Source organism: Cyprinus carpio, chromosome A4, assembly GCF_018340385.1.
Source record: "Cyprinus carpio isolate SPL01 chromosome A4, ASM1834038v1, whole genome shotgun sequence".
Lineage (NCBI taxonomy): Eukaryota > Metazoa > Chordata > Actinopteri > Cypriniformes > Cyprinidae > Cyprinus > Cyprinus carpio.
Genome location: NC_056575.1, coordinates 32,502,622 through 32,521,878, shown reverse-complemented (window position 1 = coordinate 32,521,878; position 19,257 = coordinate 32,502,622). Strand labels below are relative to the sequence as shown.

Here is a 19,257-nt window from a genome sequence, read left to right as displayed (position 1 = left end):
CCACCTGTATTTTCCACCTCCCCTCATATGGGCTAGTAAACTCTGCATCATGGTAGGGAATCATCTATCCAAGAAGGTAGGTGCCTTGGCCAGCAGGAGGCTCTCACTTATCTCACTGCGGCAAAAAAAACTATAAAAATACAGACTGAGTAAATGGCTATGGTGATGCCCCATACAGAAAGGTGATGTGTTCTATATAACATATACTGCCCTATATCAAGAGTGAGGAGAGATATTGCCAATATACACTGCCTTGCCAAGAATGTCTGAATATTACATACTTGTATTCCAGCCCAGGGGGGGCCCTCAAGAGAGAAGTACCTTCCTTCAGCTTGGATAACACCTGCTCATAGATAGGTTCTGGATCAGAGGGTACACACAAGAAAATGTAATGTTCATCCATCGCTCTCTCGTAATGACGCTCTGCTCAGTGTTTCTCGGAGTACACTGAATTGAGTTTTGGTAGATGAAGTGAGTGCTGTTGCTCTGTGAGGAGATGAACAAATGTCAATCTCAAGCTATAGGACAATTAAAACTTCAATTAAACTTCCAAGAGGTCCGTTCTCGATATTTCCTTCCCAGCACAGATTATACATTTTTTGGAATAGTTACAAATTTCCATCCGGGGGCAGCACTTTGTACATTACTCCTATATTACTATTTTTATTATTATTAGTATACTAATAATATTAGTATTAATATTATTATTATAAGGCTATGTTACTATTATTATCCTATATTACTTTGTAAGTGCTCCTGTAGCTCAAGTGGGTCGAGCGTTGCGTTAACAAGCGCAAGGGGAACTGGGGGTTCGATTCCCAAGGGAACACATGATAGGTAACAAATTGATAGCCTGAATGCACGTAAGTCGCTTTGGCTAAAAGCAGTTTGAGAAAAGTCATCAAAGATGATCATATTGGGACGCAAAAATAAAAATAAAAAATCCTATACATTGAGAAAAGTCATCAAAGGTGATCATATTGGGACGCAAGGGCCAAAGCAGCAGTGTCTGAGGACTTTTCTACCAAAAAATAGAACATATTTCTTTAGTTGAGCCCAATGGGATATGAATATTACAAGATTAGATCAGATGTTTTATCAGGCTACTGTTATTTTTACAATTAAATGTATGGCAGAAGGCCACATGACTCTGAGAAAAGTTTTTGGACCATGCATTTTTATATTTTACTTAAAATAAGTAGCTACTACAAAACAAACAATGTACATAATATTCAAATATATTATTAATATTCACATATAATCTAACTTTTTTCTCACAAATGCAAGTTTGTATTTTGCACTCTGACTTTTTTTTCTCAGAAAAGATAAGACTAGAAGATTTCAATCTGAATTGGAAAAAAAAGAATGACGTTCTCAGGAAGAGGATGCGAGTTAATATCTCCTAATTATGCATGTTAAAAACTCAGAATTCCGAGATATAAACTCGCAATTCTAAGAAATAGTCAGAATTGCGACTTTTTAGCTCCCAATTCTGATTTATAGTCGCAATTGTGAGTTTTTGACAATGTTGACTTTGACTTATTTATTTTTCTCAGAATTCAGACTTTATAACTCCCAGTTGCAAGAAAAAAGTCAGAATTGGGAGATAAAAAAGTTGCAATTACCTTTTTTATTTTTTATTCAGTGGCTGAAATGGGCTTCGATAGTATATTGACAAAAAAAATTTGTGATTACTTGGTGTACTTCTCTGTTATTTTGATGCACTTCTGTTGCCATTATGTACCAGATAGAACCAAGCCGGGGTCCGGAACCGAATCGTGGTCTGCTATTTTGAGGACCCCTGCTACAGCTTACTAATCATTACACATATGCTTGGAGGTATCTCATTAGTAGCTCTAGTGATGAAACAGAACTGGAAAGGTCATTACCATCAGAGTGGTACCACATATGTGGTCTTCATTGTCAAAATGAAACACAAGTCTGCCATTCTCGAGGGTCCCTCTGCAGCCTGGGTCATTTAGGTGCAGGTTCTCAGAACGAAAACCAGACTCAAAGAGCTGGCAGCGGGATAGAGACATGGAGCCAGTGCTGCTGGCACAAGACTCCACAGCATCTGAGCAGATAAAGAATTCAAGTCATGTAAAATTATTTTTACTTGATTAACTTGATTTATGCAAGATCAGACATTATGTGTTGGTCACGTTCACAATATAATGGTGAAATAAAGTTTTATTGTGAAAGTGGGTGACTGCAATACAATTATCTGTGTTGGGTTATCACCAACAGTTCATTCCTAATTCTCCCTCATATTGTCATATTTTTACACAGTCTTCAGATTTCCTCAAGAGGCTATGTGTGACTGCAGTTTCATCCCTGTGGCCAAATTAAACAGATGGTGTTTATCTGTGTACAGGTCACAGAAGGATGTCTATGAAGGGAAAGAGGTTGAGATCACAGTATTAGTGCCAATTACTGTTTTTACTTATTACTGCTAATTGTCTGTTTTCCATGTTTGGTTAGATGAATCTATGTAATTAATGGCCAAATCATGCAGTAATTTATGTCCAGTTATTTATGTCTCAAAAGTTTAGTGTACTCTTCTCCCAGTTCACCGGAAACTTACTTTAATCACCCGTAATAGATCAACTAACATGTGTATTATCAAGGAAGTTGTTTAACTACCAAATACATTTTCTTTACAGCGTATTTGCGGTGGCAGTCAGAATAGTCAGCAATTTTTTTTAATGAAATGAATGAACAATTCGGCACATCAAAAAACGAGACATCTCACAGCAAACTAAAGAAACGAAGAACTATTTACTTAAAACACGTCACATTCAAAAATTACAAAAAATCTCACAAAATCTATCCAAGTCACATTCTTCACACAAAAAAACGAGACATCTCAAAACTCTTCAGAGTCCGATTTCGTTTTTTACACCACAACCAACGTGACGGCTTTTCATATTTGATGAAAAATGACGGCCAACCAAATGAGCAAGTGTCATTTCAATTCTGTGTATGTGTAGAATAAATCACATATATGAACAAATATTGTACAAATCTGTAGTCCTGGTGGCCTGTTGCAGTGTCACTGCAGGTATTAAAGGGAAGTTGCACTTACAAAAACTATGAGGCTCAAAACTTATGTCAGTAATTTTCATACCCATCAAATGCGTTCCAAACCGGAGACCTCCGTTCTATCACAGAAGTACACAGTATAAGATATTTTAGATTTAGTAGAGCTTGGAAAATCACCATTGAGAACGTATGTACGGTATACTGTCCACGTCCAGAAAGGTAATAAAACCACATCTCAATTAGTAGTCATGTGACCTCAGAGGTTTTATTGTTAGAATTTGTAGGAAGCATCGAAAGTACACTTTTGGTCCAAAAATCATCAAAAACTAGACTTTATTCACCATTGACTTCTCTAGGGTCTGTTATGAGCGTTTTCACAACAAGTGCAGTTTACGAATGATATCCGGTTCGCGAACGATTACTCATGTAACCGGATCTTCTTGAAAAACCTGTTCACACAAATCGAACTGAATCGATTTGAAACGGTTCGCGTAAACCAATAAGCATTAGACCACCAATGACTCAATGCTGTCAACTTTTTTAACATGGGTGACAATCCCTCTGAGTTCAAATAAACCATATCCCGAGAGTATTCATTTACTCAAACAGTACACTGAAACGTGCTGTGAAGAGAACAACTTCAAGATGAAACACGACGTAACGAGCCTCGTAACGAACGAAACATTGACTGACTTTGGCTTTCAAGAACGCGTTTCTGTCGAACGCGTCCGGTCAAGATTCCGGGAGCTGATGATACTGCGCATGTATTTCAAAAAAAGAAACTGACGGACCACAGCGGCAGTCTGAACCGAAACTGGTTCTTTTGTTTTTGAAACTGATTCATGTGACTGCTAATGTTATGAGCGCGGGTAAACCGAGGCGAATCAAGGGCAAGTGTCATTTATTCTGTGATAGAATAAATCACAAATATGAGCGCAATATTTACATCTGTACTTTTGTGTGTGTTTACCTACAGGAGTCATGATCCACATACCAAAAAATTAATTTCATTTATTTTGAGGATATATGCCTACAGGAGACATGATCCACAGACTCATTTATTCATACTTTGAGTAAGTCCAATGACATTTTCATTTTTTTATCCCTTTGTATGGTTTTCATAGCACAAATTGATTTATTATATGAAACGGTACAAAAAAAAATCATCAAACACTACTAATCATCAAAAAATAATTTTAAAACACAATATTACAGAAAAAATACCAAAAATCTCAATAAATCATCGTTTCAAAAGCATCCATCACTAGTGTTCATCACAACATATTTTAAACCACTATTTTACTGAAATGGTGTTTACAGGACGGTCTAACCACATAAGTTCAAATATTTTAATGCCTCCGAAATCTCAAATCGGATCCGAAATTTCCACATACACATATGATTGGAGTTCCATGCAGCTCCCACACTACTCTCCATTGGAAATGAATGACTTGGAAAGGTGGCTTCAGGCTCTTGTGCAACGAATCCTCCGCCATGGTCTTGTCAGTCATCTCGCCTTATGCCAGGTTCACACTGCACGATTTTCGCTGCTGTTCTCACCATGCACGACTGTCTGGGGTATCATCTAGTTGCTGTTGTGTGCACACTACATGACAGATTGGTGACTTTTCAATAGGAAGTTGCAGGTCTATTATGACACCTAAACTTAACTTACCCTAAACCTACACCCTCACTCTCATTAGCTTTACACCTGTCACCGGTGTCATATCCATTCAAAACACATTTCACACTGCATGACTGCGAGTTGCAGACAGATCCAGATATTTAGCATGCTAAATAATCTTTGATAACACACACTATGCCATTGGTTCTCAACTCTTATTCAGGTGTGAGGAAAGTGGACCTTGAGGGCCAGAGTTGGGCTTATCAAAAATTCATATATAAATAAGCACCAATTAAATCACAACCATATAAATCACTAATCATTATTACAATAAAAAATAATAACCAATTAAATAATTAAAACAACAATAATCAAAAACATAATGACTAAATTGCCAAACATCATTTAATGTATGAGTGCACTATACTTACCAAAGTTTTCAGGATTTGGTCTTTGTCCCTGCAAGCAACCACAGCCATAGACACCATGTCTCTCTTGGCAGACCTCATTTTCAGTGCAAGCATTACAAACTAAAACAGAAAAGAAGATGACTGCTGCACAAAAAACATGGAACCATGCAGTGATTTTGATCCTGATATATGCGTTGAAGTATATCAATAGATATAAATGGCTACAGTATGATATTATATAAATAAGTAAAAGATAGATTTTTGTTGTAGAAGTTGTGGAGAGAGGGGGATGGGATCAGGAAAGGTCCTCGAGTCAGGACTCAAACTTGGGTCGCAAGCACACTACATGTCAGAGCAATGCCCATGGGGCTATCAACTCAAAAGGTATTTAACAAAAATGATTGTCTTTTGCTGCGAAACCAGCTAAATCCATGGTTGCCATTTTTTATTTTTTTATATACTATGTATATATAAAATTAAAGAAAATATAAACAAAAAAAGAAAATAAAAAAAAAAAATAAAAATAAATAAAATTATTAGTAAAATGGTAGCACTTTATTTTACAGTTCTGTTACTCATGCACATACTATGTATTTATTATAGTAATTACAATAACTAGGTAATAAAAAGGTACTAACCCTGAACCTACCCCTAAACCTAACTCTACCCCATGTAGTTACCTTATATTACCAAAACTTTCTTAGGTAGGTACACCGTAAGTACGTGTAAATACATGTACTGTAAAATAAAGTACAACCAAAATTGATGTGGCTGAAATTCACTTTTGGCCAATAGGTGGCACTGCTCCCAAATTTATGTGGTGTCGTTAACTAGGGAGGATAATAACACACATAGTTTGGTGCCAATATGCCAAAGAATTGCAAAAAAAAAAAAAAAAACAGCCTCAGATGTATTTTGGCATTTTTCATTTATCCTGACCACTAGGTGGCACTGTGTTGAAATTGTGCAGGTAACCTCAGGACATTTGTCATAAAGTTTGGTCTGAAAACAATAAGGCATTGAGAAGATAAAGCCTCATCAAATTCATTCGATTCATGTGTTTTTTGATAACGGTTGGGTCTATCAGAAAACTATTGATAACTTTTGTTAGGGCCATCCAAAGAAGGTCTATATCAGTTTTCGTAAAAAATTGGATGAACTGCCTAGAACACGTTCAAAAAAGTAGTTTTTTTACATAATGGGAAATATTTCACAAAATATCATAAAAAACGAAATAACTCTAAAAGAAAACTAGTTCAATAAGACAAACAGGCACATAAAAAATTAATACTGTCATCATTATTTCACAATATGCTAACCACCAGGTGGCCAATTTCTTTCAAATCTCTCACAGACCTCTAGGGCCATGAGTCAAACAGGCCCATCAAGATTCGTTCCGGTCATCACTATTTCACAATGACGTAGCATTGATCAATGATACCTAGAAAAACAGGTAGGGCCTACTTCAGAATCGTTATTACAAATAAAAGTAATTAACAACCCTCACTATCATCGCATGAATTAACGCAGGACAGAAGACGTGGCTGTTTGACCAATCAAATGAAAGGGGCGTTTCAGCACATCCCACAATATCTAGACTATATTCTTCCAGGGAACGCCAACTTTCAATATCTGGTTCATACAGAAAAACAAAATATAATACAGAAAAACAACAACTTTCAATTTTTGGTTCATACAGAAAAACTAAATATTGACTGTTTTTACTGTTTTGCGTTTGCCAGATCAAATAGAATAATTGAATGATCGGATGATACACGGACCAATCTAATTTCAGTCACTTATATGCATTTCATTAACACATAATCCTTTCTGGATTACAATCCGCCATCAAAATGACAAGTTTAATTATTCCAGCTGCTGTCAGAAAAGGCTAAATGTGACCTGTGCTGGCAAAATGAGTCACAATGAGCAAGTATCAAAATTTAGTTAATCTTCTCCATTAAAAAACCCTCAAAATGATGTATGATTTGTTGAAATCAAACCAAAAACAAACAACAATAAACAATCAACACCACATCTTTTCCACCAATCAAAGTCAATTTTGAGAAAAATCAAGTTAAAGTTTTCTGAAGCTTCCAAAGCAAACCAAGCAACATTGCATCTTTTCCTCCAGGTCTTTTCTTAATAATAATTACTATTTTTATTTTATCTTTGTTAATTATAAATAAGAACATATGCAAAAAACAAACAAAAAAAACTGTAGAACAAATAAGAAAAACAAATAATGCATTACATTTTTCATTTTACATCCAAACAAAACCATTCAAGTAAGAAAATCAAATAATCAAATGTAAAAATCTGTTTAGTGTGTTCATTACAAATAAATTGATGATTAAAATTACAAAAGCAGTTCAATCAAAAGTGATTCCTTCTTTTATTTTATTGTTAGATTAACATTAATGCAACAGACGGCCCTTATATTAAGACCTGCTGTAATACATGGATCTAATATAATGCTACACATCAGATGTTTTTCCCCAAACGTTCACTTAAGACAAAAAAGATTATGTTTGTGTGAATACTTAAATACTGTAATTCTCTGTATATGTTTATATTTATCGGGATCAGGCTCTCGGAGGTGCCTTTATGCGGGCGCTTACGAGCAGAGAAAAGGTACTCCTCTCAGAAAACATACAAATAAAGATCATTATTAATGCTTAATTACTATTTGGAGCATTGGGATCGCTAGACGAGGGCTTAATGAGCTCATTTTTGTGAAAAACTCAAATTCGACTAAACTACATTTTTCTCTTTTTTTGCATGTAGGTCTAAATTAGCCCATGCGCATTGTGACTTCTTTGCCAGCACGGGTCACAAATGATCCTCCACCTGCAGCATCCTCACATGCCATATAGCCTACTAGCTGGGACTTATTGAGTGCTTCTCAATATCCATATCATTTTTAACCAAAAAAAGTAGCTGCAGCTTTAATTATTAAAATAATCAAAATAGATACCTGATGATGAGGTTATTGATGATGAAGATGTTGGAGAGAACTGCGATGGTGAAGATGATGATGGTGCGGAGGTTTGTGAAGATGAAGAGGATGATGAAGATAGTCCCAGATTCTGTGAGTCTGGTGTGGTCCATGCAGATGATGTTAGAAATGATGGTAAAGTTGATGGTAAAGCTGTTAATGGTGATAAATACTGTTAATTTACTGATGATGTAGAATCAGCTTCTGTGAAAAGTGTTGTGATTTTTAACATTTTTAAAAGATTTTTCAGATTTCCTGTAATGTTTTGTGTTGAGATTGTAGTCAGGACAGCAGTCCCACTTATCATGCAGAACTCATCAAAAAAACACCCATGGTATAGAAAGACACGCTGCAAATACTCACAACCAAATACAATAAAACGTGCTGCGAATAATTTTAAAACTTCCCTTACGAAAATCAACCATGGTTTTACTATCATAAAAAAACAAACAATTTCAATACACATCTACTCTACTTGCAATGCTTTTCTGTATTTGGACGGGTTGTGGGTTGTGCTACTTGCAATGCTTTTCTGTATTTGGACGCATTGTGTGTATTTGCAGCATGTTTCTTTATTTGGTTGTGTTGTGAGTATTTGGACTGCGTTTCTGTATTTGGTGGCATTGTGAGTATTTGCAGCATGTTTTTCTATTTGGCCGTGTTGCGAGTATTTGCAGCGAGTTCCTGTATTTGGTTGTGTTGCGAGCATTTGCAGCACATTTCTCTATTCGAATGTGTTGCAAATATTTGCAGCATATTTCTGTATTTGGTTGTTGCAAGTATTTGCAGCATATTTCTGTATTTGGTTGTGTTGCGAGTATTTGCAGAACATTGCTCTATTTCAATGTGTTGCGAGTATTTGCAGTGCATGTCTGTATTTGGTTGTGTTGTGAGTATTTGCATCACATTTGTCTATTTCAGTGTGTTTTGAGTATTTGCAGCATGTTTCTGTATTTGGTTGTTGCGAGTATTTACAAAGTGTTTCAATACTTGGTGGTGTTGTGAGTATTTGTAGCGCATTCCTCTATTTCAAAGTATTTGCAGCGCTTTTCTGTATTCGGTTGTGTTGTGAGTATTTGCATTACATTTCTCTATTTCAGTGTGTTGTGAGTATTTACAGCCTGTTTCTGTATTTGAGTATTTGCAGCATGTGTTGTCAAACTGATTAAGATGGTTTCTTAATATGTTGGTGTGTTTTTTATTTGCATGTGCCACTGCACAAAACAGATCTTATTTTAGCCACAAAATCTAAACGCCAATGCTGCTACCAAATTTGCATACTTATACTATGCACTTGAAGGGTTAGTCTCGCGTAGCTAATCTTCAGACTGACGGTTGAAGGTCTGGAATCCATGGCAGCTTTCTTTGGCCAAGGCCCGCCCATGAGGCCGTTTGACCGACATGTCAATGGATATTACTTCATAACCAATTGGTTTTAAATGAATACATTTTGCCTATGCATAATTCATGCCATGTAGCTCTAAATTATTTCTTTGTTCTCATGCAGATTTAATGTAATTATTTGTTCGTTTTATTAGTCTAATGTATTCATTTCATTTGCCAAGAGTCCACCACATTTTAACCTTACTGTAAGATCATTAGTGGTGTCAACATTATTCCTGCTGAACAAGTCTAACAACTTCCCTGTGCAGAGGATCATGGGGGGAGGATTAGGTTAGCATTCAACGCACGCACCCTGTCACTGTAAACTGGCCTGTCAATCATCTTGTCACAGTTAACGTCCTCCACATTTTATTTCATTTAACTTCCTACCATATTGGAGAGAAATAGAGCTTGTTTATCTGCCAGCCATGGGTCTTTATGTGGAGAACTCTGCTTATATTTTTTGCAGAATGATGCATTTAAAAGTTAATGACCAAATGGATGTTTATAGAAGTTCACATTGTTGTTGCAGATGAAATATAACACAGATAACATTAAATAAATATTTTTTTACCAAGTTCAGTGTTGATTATTACTAACTCAAAACCCCTTTATCTAAATTTCTCTACTTAACCAAACATAGCTCACACACAAAATACACATACAACTACATTACATTTAGTCATTTAGCAGACGCTTTTATCCAAAGCGACTTACAAATGAGGACAAAGGAAGCAATCAAAAACAACAAAAGAGCAATGATATATAAGTGCTATAACAAGTCTCAGTTAGCTTAAACACAGTATACGTAGCAAGGGCTTTTAAATAATATAATAAATAAAAAGAAAACAGATAGAATACAAAAAGATTAGAAAGCTAGTTCGATTTTTTTTTTTTTAAATAGAATTAGAATAGTGAGTGCTAAAGTTAGAGGGTCAAATAAAGATGGAAGAGATGTGTTTTAAGCCGATTCTTGAAGATGGCTAAGGACTCAGCTGCTCGGATTGAGTTGGGCAGGTCATTCCACCAGGAGGGAACATTTAATTTAAAAGTCCGTAAAAGTGACTTTGTGCTTCTTTGGGATGGCACAATCAAGAGACGTTCACTTGCAGAACGCAAGCTTCTAGAGGGCACATAAGTCTGAAGTAATGAATTTAGGTAAAGGGTTGCAGAGCCAGTGGTGGTTTTGTATTCAAACATCAATGCCTTGAATTTTATGCGAGCAGCTATTGGTAGCCAGTGTAAATTGATAAACAGAGGTGTGACGTGTATTCTTTTCGGCTCATTAAAAATTAATCTTGCTGCCGCATTCTGGATTATTTGTAAAGGTTTGATAGAACTGGTTGGAAGACCTGCCAAGATAGCATTGCAATTAGTCTAGCCTGGACAGAACAAGAGCTTGAGTTGTGCAGCATGTTCCGTAAGAGAAGGGCCTGATCTTCTTAATGTTGAATAAAGCAAATCTGCAGGAACGGACAGTTTTAGCAATGTGGTCTGAGAAAGTTAGCTGATCATCAATCATAACTCCAAGGTTTCTGGCTGTTTTTGAAGGAGTTATGGTTGATGTGCCTAACTTGATGGTGAAATTGTGATAAAACGATGGGTTTGCTGGAACCACAAGCAGTTCTGTCTTGGCAAGGTTGAGTTGAAGGTGATGGTCCTTCATCCAGCAAGAAATGTCTGTTAGACAAGCTGAGATGCGAGCAGCTACCGATGGATCATCAGGATGGAATGAGAGGTAGAGTTGAGTGTCATCAGCATAGCAATGGTATGAAAGGCCATGTTTCTGAATGACAGAACCTAATGATGCCATGTAGACAGAGAAGAGAAGTGGTCCAAGAACTGAGCCCTGAGGCACCCCAGTAGTTAGATGTTGCGACTTGGACACCTCACCTCTCCAAGATACTTTGAAGGACCTATCTGATAGGTAAGACTCAAACCACTGGAGTGCGGTTCCTGAGATGCCCTTTGTCAGTAGGGTTGACAGGAGGATCTGGTGGTTAACCGTGTCAAAAGCAGCAGATAGATCAAGCAAGATAAGTACTGAAGATTTGGATTCCGCTCTTGCCAGTCTTAGGGCTTCAACAACTGACAGCAAGGCAGTCTCAGTTGAATGTCCACTTCTGAAGCCAGATTGGTTGCTGTCAAGGAGGTTGTTCTGTGTGAGAAAGGTAGAGACTTGGTTGAACACAGCTCGTTCAAGTGTTTTTGCAATGAAAGGAAGAAGGGAAACTGGTCTGTAGTTCTCTAAAAGAGATGGGTTGAGGGTGGGTTTCTTAAGTAGTGGAGTTATATGAGCCTGTCTAAATGATGAAGGGAAAACACCTGTATGAAGGGATGTGTTAATGATGTGAGTGAGTGCAGGTACAACTGCAGGAGAAGTGGCTTGAAGGAGATGAGATGGAATAGGATCAAGCGGACAAGTAGTAGGATGATTAGAAAGGATGAGTTTGGAGACTTCTGCCTCAGAGAGTGAAGAGAAGGATGTGAATGAATGTATGTTTGCTGGTGAGATGTGCTTGATGGATTGTGGTGTGGAAAATTGTGCACTGATTTTTTAAATTTTATTAATGAAAAAACGTGGCAAAGTCGTCAGCTATTAGAGATGAAGCAGGAGGGGGAGGAGGACGACAAAGGAGCGAGGAAAATGTTTTAAAAAAGCATGCGAGAGTTAGACGAATTGTTAATTTTGTTATGGTAGTATGTCCTTTTAGCAGTGGAGATATAAGCAGAGAAGGAAGAGAGGAGTGACTGATACACATTAAGGTCAGTAGTATTTTTGGATTTGCGCCACACCCTTTCAGCAGCTCTAAGCTTAAAACGACGTTCGCGTAGAACATCAGATAACCAAGGGGCTGAAGGGGTGAGAGTGGCTGGCCTGGAACACAAGGGCCAAACAGTGGCTAAACAAGATGTAAGAGTGGAGCAGTATCAGTAGCACTGTTAGCATCAAAAGATGATAACTGTTTAGGGGAAGGAAGCAAAGATGAAACCATTGCAGATAGCCGGGAGGGTGAGTGAGCGTAGGTTACGTTGAAAGATGACATGTGGAGGGGTAAGTGATGTGTCAGGAACCATGTTGAGGTTAAGAGTGAGGAGGAAGTGATCTGAGGTGTGCAGTGGAGTAACCAGTACATGATCAGTGGAGCAGTGCCGTGTGTATATAAAGTCCAGTTGGTTGCCTGATTTGTGAGTAGCAGTAGTTGACACTCATTTGAGATCAAAAGAGGCAAGCAGAGTGAGGAAGTCAGCAGATAGAGGTTTATCTAGGTGGATGTTGAAATCTCCAAGCATAACTAGGGGAGAACCATCCTCAGGAAAGGTTGAGAGCAGCACATCTAATTCATCCAAAAAGTTACCTAGTGGTCCTGGGGGTCGATAGACAACTACAAAATGTATTTTAAGAGGGTAGGTAACAGTAACGGAATGAGATTCAAAGGAACTGTTGATAGTCAAACATGATAAAAGATTAAATTTCCAATCATTAGAGATGAGCAGACCAGTACCTCCACCTCTTCCAGTCAAACGGGGGGAATGGGAAAATGAGAAATTATTGGAGAGGGCTGCAGGTGTAGCAGTGTCCTCTGGTTTAATCCAGGTCTCTGTCAGGGCCATGAGATTAAGCTTTGAATGACTAATAATAGAAGTAATGAAATCGGCTTTGTTTACAGCAGACTGGCAATTCCATAGACCAATAGAAAAAGAAAGTAGTGTATTAGCAAACATAGGCAGAGTGTACAGGTTGTTAGGATTGCGCTGCCTACATTGTGTGATGCGTGGTTTGCGAGTGGTAGTGATAGTAGGGATCTGGAAACACATAGTAATAAATGGTTATAAAAACTGAAATAAAAGTGAAACAAGTAAAAAAAAAAAAAGGAGTAATCAAAACAATACTTATATCCCTTGCCGGTGTCCCTGCACAGTAGAGTCGATGGTCTTTACACTCTTCGGTCTTCACACGAGGAGGGCTTAACAGGAGGGCTGCCGCTGTTTACTAACCTTTTTTTGTATACCCGTCAGACAAAACGGAAATAGAATTCAGCTGAACACACTTTACTGTTTATCACAACAAAGGTCTAAGCAAGCGCACGACACTGACAAGGTATGCGATAGAGTACGAGACCAAACGTAGCACGTCTCAAACACAGTAAACAAACAAGCGTTTCCTAGGAACGACAACTGCTAAACACTAATGAGACAAGAAATAAATACACTTACGATCTGCTTTTAACTTCCGCTGATTTAACTGCTTCTCTCAAAGGGTATTTCTTTAATATGCCATGATTGTTTTTTTTGTTTTTTCTTTAAATGCTTTTATTCAAGTTTGTAGTTCTGAATTGAATCCTACTCTATAGTGCAATGGGTTGTGGGTAATATTAGCTATTAGAATGTGCACTGATCCTCACTTCGACAATCTATGTGAAATATTAGACCATCTGAGGACTGTCACGATACACTCGGGGAAGAAACAAGGAGACGCAATAGAATACTTCAACATGGAATTTAATGGAATCAGCAATGGAGAAAACACAGGAACTCACAGAAGACATTTAACAGCAGACAAAGAACTGGGAACAACTTAAATACAAAGACACCAAATGGGAAACACCTGGGAGCAAATTAACTAATTAATCAAACACACATCTATACAAACACACACAATACTTCTACTTGAGTGAAGGATGTGTATGCTTTTGCCATCTCTGCTAACATGACAGATTGCCCCCCTCCTGGACGACGCGTCACGCGCCGTAACAGTACCAGCGGTGAAGGAGCCCTCACCCCTCCCAACTCTTAACCTCGAACCAACACCAAACAGAACTCTGGGGCTGGAGCCCACACTGGAGCGAGCTCTGGGGCTGGAGCGAACTCTGGGGCTGGAGCCCACACTGGAGCGAGCTCTGGGGCTGGGATGAAGGCTGACTTGACCTGGGAACAGCCCGCGGAGGGATTCCGGATCGGAGGCTCTCCAGACACCAGATGACTGCCTCCTTCCATTTGAGGTTGGTGGTGTCTGGGAGCACCGCGGTGTGATGGTATGTGATCCCAAGCCGGAACAGAGTCAGCAGGGTCTCCCCATCGAGGGAGCTGGCGAGAGCGAGCGGCACAAATGCCCTCGCGTAGGTGATCGGGTCGTGACTCGCCTGAGACACGGCGATAAATAAAGCTTGTTTGTTCCTCCATGTTAGTGGGGAGGATCAAACAAAAAAAAAAACAAAAAAAAACACTTTTTTCAAAAAACAGAAAACAAACACGGGTAGAGGGGGGTGCCGCATACTGTCACGATACACTTAGGGAAGGAACGAGGAGAACCAGGAAATACTTCAACATGGAAACAGCAACAGGGAATCCACATGAACTCACAGAAGACATTTAACAGCAGACAAAGGACTAGGAACTGAGAACACTTTAAATACAAAGACACCAATGGGAAACACCTGGGAGCAAATTAAACTAATTAATCAAACACAGCTGGAAACGAATACAAACAGTGAGGACAGGAAAAGGAAGGACCAAATAAGGGCAAACAGGAACATACACGTGACAGGGACTTTTGGCATACTCTTTTCAACATACTATGCTATGGGACACACTTTTTCTAATCTCTATTTAGGATGGACAGTATGAAAATTGGGGCGCAGGGCAGTGCTTTTGTACACTTTGTCATCCCATATCATGTTCTGCCTTCAAGCGGCTGAATCACAGAATTATTGGAATAATTGAGAAATCTGGCGGTTTTTAAAGGGGTCATATGATGTTGCTAAATTATGTTTTATTAACAAGTTTCATCCCATTCTTGGCATGGGCGGAGGGGGGGGGTTCTCTGGGTTCGGGCTCTATGCTAAGTTCGGAGTCCTCCCTCCGGACAGCATGCCAAATATGCTACTAATTGCTCTACCATATTATATGTTAGTGCGAACTTGTGAAAAAGATCATTATGTTGTGTATTTGGGGTAATGCAAAGTGTTTATGTGGTTTAAGGTAAAAAAAAAAAAACATTATTTTCCACATACTGTACATTACTGTTTCTCCTCTATTCCCTTTCTGAAACACATCGATTTTTACAAAGCTCATCGTTTTGAAAAGCAAAGTGTGCTCTAATTGGCCAGCTATCCAGTGCGTTGTGATTGGCCGAATACCTCAAGCGTGTGACGGGAAATGTTACACCCCTTAACATACTGTGATGCCGTCTCCCAGACAAAAACAATAAAACGAGACACAAACGAGGCATTTGTTGCATTCTGTGGGGATATAATTACTGATTATAATGACTTATACTGTCTTTTTATGTGTTGTGTCGCGTATCGCGTAGCGTAAACATAAAACAATTTCTACAATAGAAATCACAAAAAAGACAAACAATCAACACTCTACACCGCTCAAAACTCGCGTTTGAATCATCAGTGGCAAATTCTTTACATATAAAAATGTACTTACAGAGTCAGAAGCGCCAGACTGTCCTTGCAAAGTCGTAACTGCCCCACTTTAAAGAACAACTTTTGAGCACAGACCCATTGTAGACTATGCAGAACTGCAGGTTCAGGAAACAGTCCTCCATAAAACGCGTCATACACTGCGGGTTAGAGTGAGGTCTTGCGGCAACCACATGTTTCGCTTTCACAGTGAAACACACAACGTCTATACGACATGGCAGCGGCGGCAGCAACAATAATACAACGAAAATAAAAGGTATGCCTTCTTTCTTTGCGTGAACATCTGGGCGACGTTATGCAAATCTTTCCACATACTGATGTAGAGATGTCGGGGGCGTGTTAGAACGAGTCGTTTTAGGGGGGCGTGGATGAGTCTCTACTATTATAAAAGAATATCTCTTTGGATTTGAGACTTTTTTTCCGTATTAAGTTCCGTATCAGTTACAAAATATTATTACTTACTTATAAGGCCCTTAATGGCTTAGCTCCTGCGTACCTAACTAGTCTTCTACCACGCTACAATCCATCACGCTCCCTAAGGTCACAAAACGCTGGACTTTTGATAGTACTAGGATAGCAAAGTCCACTAAAGGAGGTAGAGCTTTTTCGCATTTGGCTCCCAAACTCTGGAATAGCCTTCCTGATAATGTTCGGGGTTCAGACACACTCTCTCTGTTTTAAATCTTGATTAAAAACCACACCTTTTTGGCCAAGCATTCAAATAATGCATCTCATAATCTTGGACTGCAGTTATATCTGATCAAATGTGCATTATTATTCTTGGGTTGGGCTTGGGTTAAACTTATTAATTTTACTTGGCTGGAACAGCAAGCTATGCTAATTATGTCTCTATTTGTTTCTCTGTTTCTGCTGGATTTACATCCCGTGGTAACTAGGATTTACACAAGCTCCCAGTCTGGATCCAGAACACCTGAGAAGAGATGATGCCAACCCCTCAGAGGACCTCAGATGATGCTAACCCAGAGACAACATACAGAACTACCACATTTTGCTATAAGTTTGATTGCATAATTGCTTTAATAGTGTTAATCGTCTGTTTGTTTATGTCTTTTATTGATTTTCTGAACATTTCTGCCGTATGCACATAAACTGACAGTCACCACTGATAAGCTGCTACTAAATATTGTAGAAACTTAATTTTCTGTAAAGTTGCTTTGCAATGATTTGTATCGTAAAAAGCGCTATACAAAATAAACTTGAATTGAATTGAACTTTTCAGATCTTCTTTATGCACCAAGAGCTTGTAACACTTCACCCAGATCTCATAATATAAATTACATCATAAAAAAAAAATAAAAGCAAGACAATGACTCAACTTCACCCAGATCTCATGTTATATCACAACTAGGTTTCATGTAGTTAAGTAAAGATCTGAATTCAGATCAAGTATAAAATATTCACTGCAACACTGTAACAATGCATTTATGTGTCAATGGCAATAAATAAATAAATAAATAAAAGATAAATAAATAATCATAGCTGCTTCTTCACAGACAGGTTTTACTGTGGTTGTAGATAGACTTGTTTTTATGTTCTGTTTTTCTTTCCTTTTTTGTAGCTTGTCACAGAATATGTATCCGCACAGGTCATCTGGTGAGTTTGGTCTGTCTTACCTGAAGCCAGGTTACTGTTTCTTTGGTTCAGGAGCAGTGTGAGAAGCCAGATGTGGACAACTACAACCTTCATCCTGATCCAAGTATGTGTGTCCAGCTCAACTCACTTTATTATCACTTTACCGTCTACACAAGTATGAGGTGGTGTGCGAGTTTAAACAGGGCAGAAAATCTGACTGGCCAAACAACATTCTTTGTTTGCATCGTGCACATAATTGCGCATGTGACTTTTGGCTAAGCATGTTATGCAGTACATCAAAGTGCCATTTGTCACAATGATTAAAATTCTACATTAAAAATGCACATAGTACATAAAATGTATAAAATTACTAATAAACATCACTGATAAAATTAATAAGAATATTTGTTTTCTTTGTTCCAGAGGCATGTTTCTAAAAGCACAGAAAAGGCTTTAGATCTGATATTAGATATGTATTTTTCAAGTAAAGAAATTGAATTTCTGGTATTTGGAGCACAAAAATAAACTCAGCAGGAATGTAGCTTTCCAGGAATGACAAATCTACTTAACAGACTTGTAGACAAGCCAGTTTTCCCCACATCACTCAAACACAGAACCAGGAAACTGTTTATTAAGCCTTGTGCGGTGTTGGAAACCCTATACTCAAACTGTACATATCTACACAGCCACAATAATTTCAACAATTATATAACTTTCAATTTCACTGTTCCCAAATGCGATTGGAACCCACAGTCAATGAAGGAGACTCTGTTAATAAGAAGTCATTTAGCATCAATGTCAGAAGTCAGAAAGAGCTTTAATACCAAGTATGTTTACACACACACACACACACACACACACACACACACACAAAGGAATTATGTGGAAAATAATGTGTTTTTTGAACCTTAAACCACGTAAACACATTGCATTACACCAAATACACAAAATAATGTTCTTTTCAGCAACGCCACATGACCCCTTTAATGGTTTTTGTGTTTTATTTTGACCTGGCACAGAGTTCTGGATTACACCTGCTAAAACAAGAAGCCCATTTACATGATTACAGTTTTCTTAAGAAATTTATGGAGGGGAAAAAGTAAAGACTTGTCTGTTTTTACAGTCATGGACTGTTAATGAAATCCACTTTAACCAAATAAAGCTGAAATTTGATTCTCTAGTTTTACGTTCTGGGGAATAAGATGAATACTTTGACGTAATGATTCAGTTTCAGTTAAAAGAAAGTCTAAAGTCTGCCAACACAAATTTGATTTTGAGTGTGAATGGCCGCATTGTGTGAGTGCTCCATGTCTTAAATATATTTTAGTAATTCTATAATCATTTTATAGGTTAATACTGAATTATATGTGTGTTTAGAAGTTATGTTATATGATTTGGGTTTGGTCACCTGTTTATATGTATTGTAATATCAAGTTTAATGTTCACCTCCAGTATAATATCCACGAGGGGTGATAACTGAAGCTGATCACCGCTGTTCTATGTTATCAACCAGAATAAACATCCATCTTAAAATTAAGATTTGGTGTCCATCTGAGTTCAAACACAACACAACGCAGAGACAACACATGTTACAATAGCTTGAGGCCTTTTGATAGCTCTGCAATTCATCCCTTGAATTCACCCTTTACTTTTCTATTTATAATTGTTTTCTTACCTAAATTTGTTATTATTTTAGCATGAAAAGGACTTTTATTTTGGTCTGGTGGTGTGACGTCATAAGTGTGGCAGCTTTTGACTAGTGGTACACTAAAA

The 19,257-nt window shown here is 37.9% G+C and overlaps 1 protein-coding gene across 1 annotated transcript; it reads right to left on the bottom strand.

The window, feature by feature from the left end:
- Nucleotides 1–327: 327 nt before the first annotated feature.
- On the bottom strand, nt 328–18,642 carry LOC122141057 (alpha-tectorin-like). The gene is made up of 5 exons (XM_042746927.1): nt 17,526–18,642; nt 8,054–8,227; nt 5,098–5,196; nt 1,890–2,074; nt 328–486 (listed from the first exon to the last, which is right to left on the bottom strand). The coding sequence occupies exons 1-5, from the start codon at nt 17,596–17,598 to the stop codon at nt 328–330; spliced, it is 690 nt and encodes a 229-aa protein (XP_042602861.1). The 5' UTR covers nt 17,599–18,642.
- Between the last annotated feature and the right edge of the window lie 615 nt (nt 18,643–19,257).

Coding starts and splice junctions, on each gene's coding strand:
- LOC122141057 (XM_042746927.1), bottom strand. CDS start 17,598: ATGAAGGTTGTAGTTGTCCACATCTGGCTTCTCACACTGCTCCTGAAC. Junction 2,075..5,097: donor ACCAAATCCTGAAAACTTTG/GTAAGTATAGTG, acceptor TTATCTGCTCAG/ATGCTGTGGAGTCTTGTGCC. Junction 487..1,889: donor TATGTGGTACCACTCTGATG/GTAATGACCTTT, acceptor ATCTCCTCACAG/AGCAACAGCACTCACTTCAT.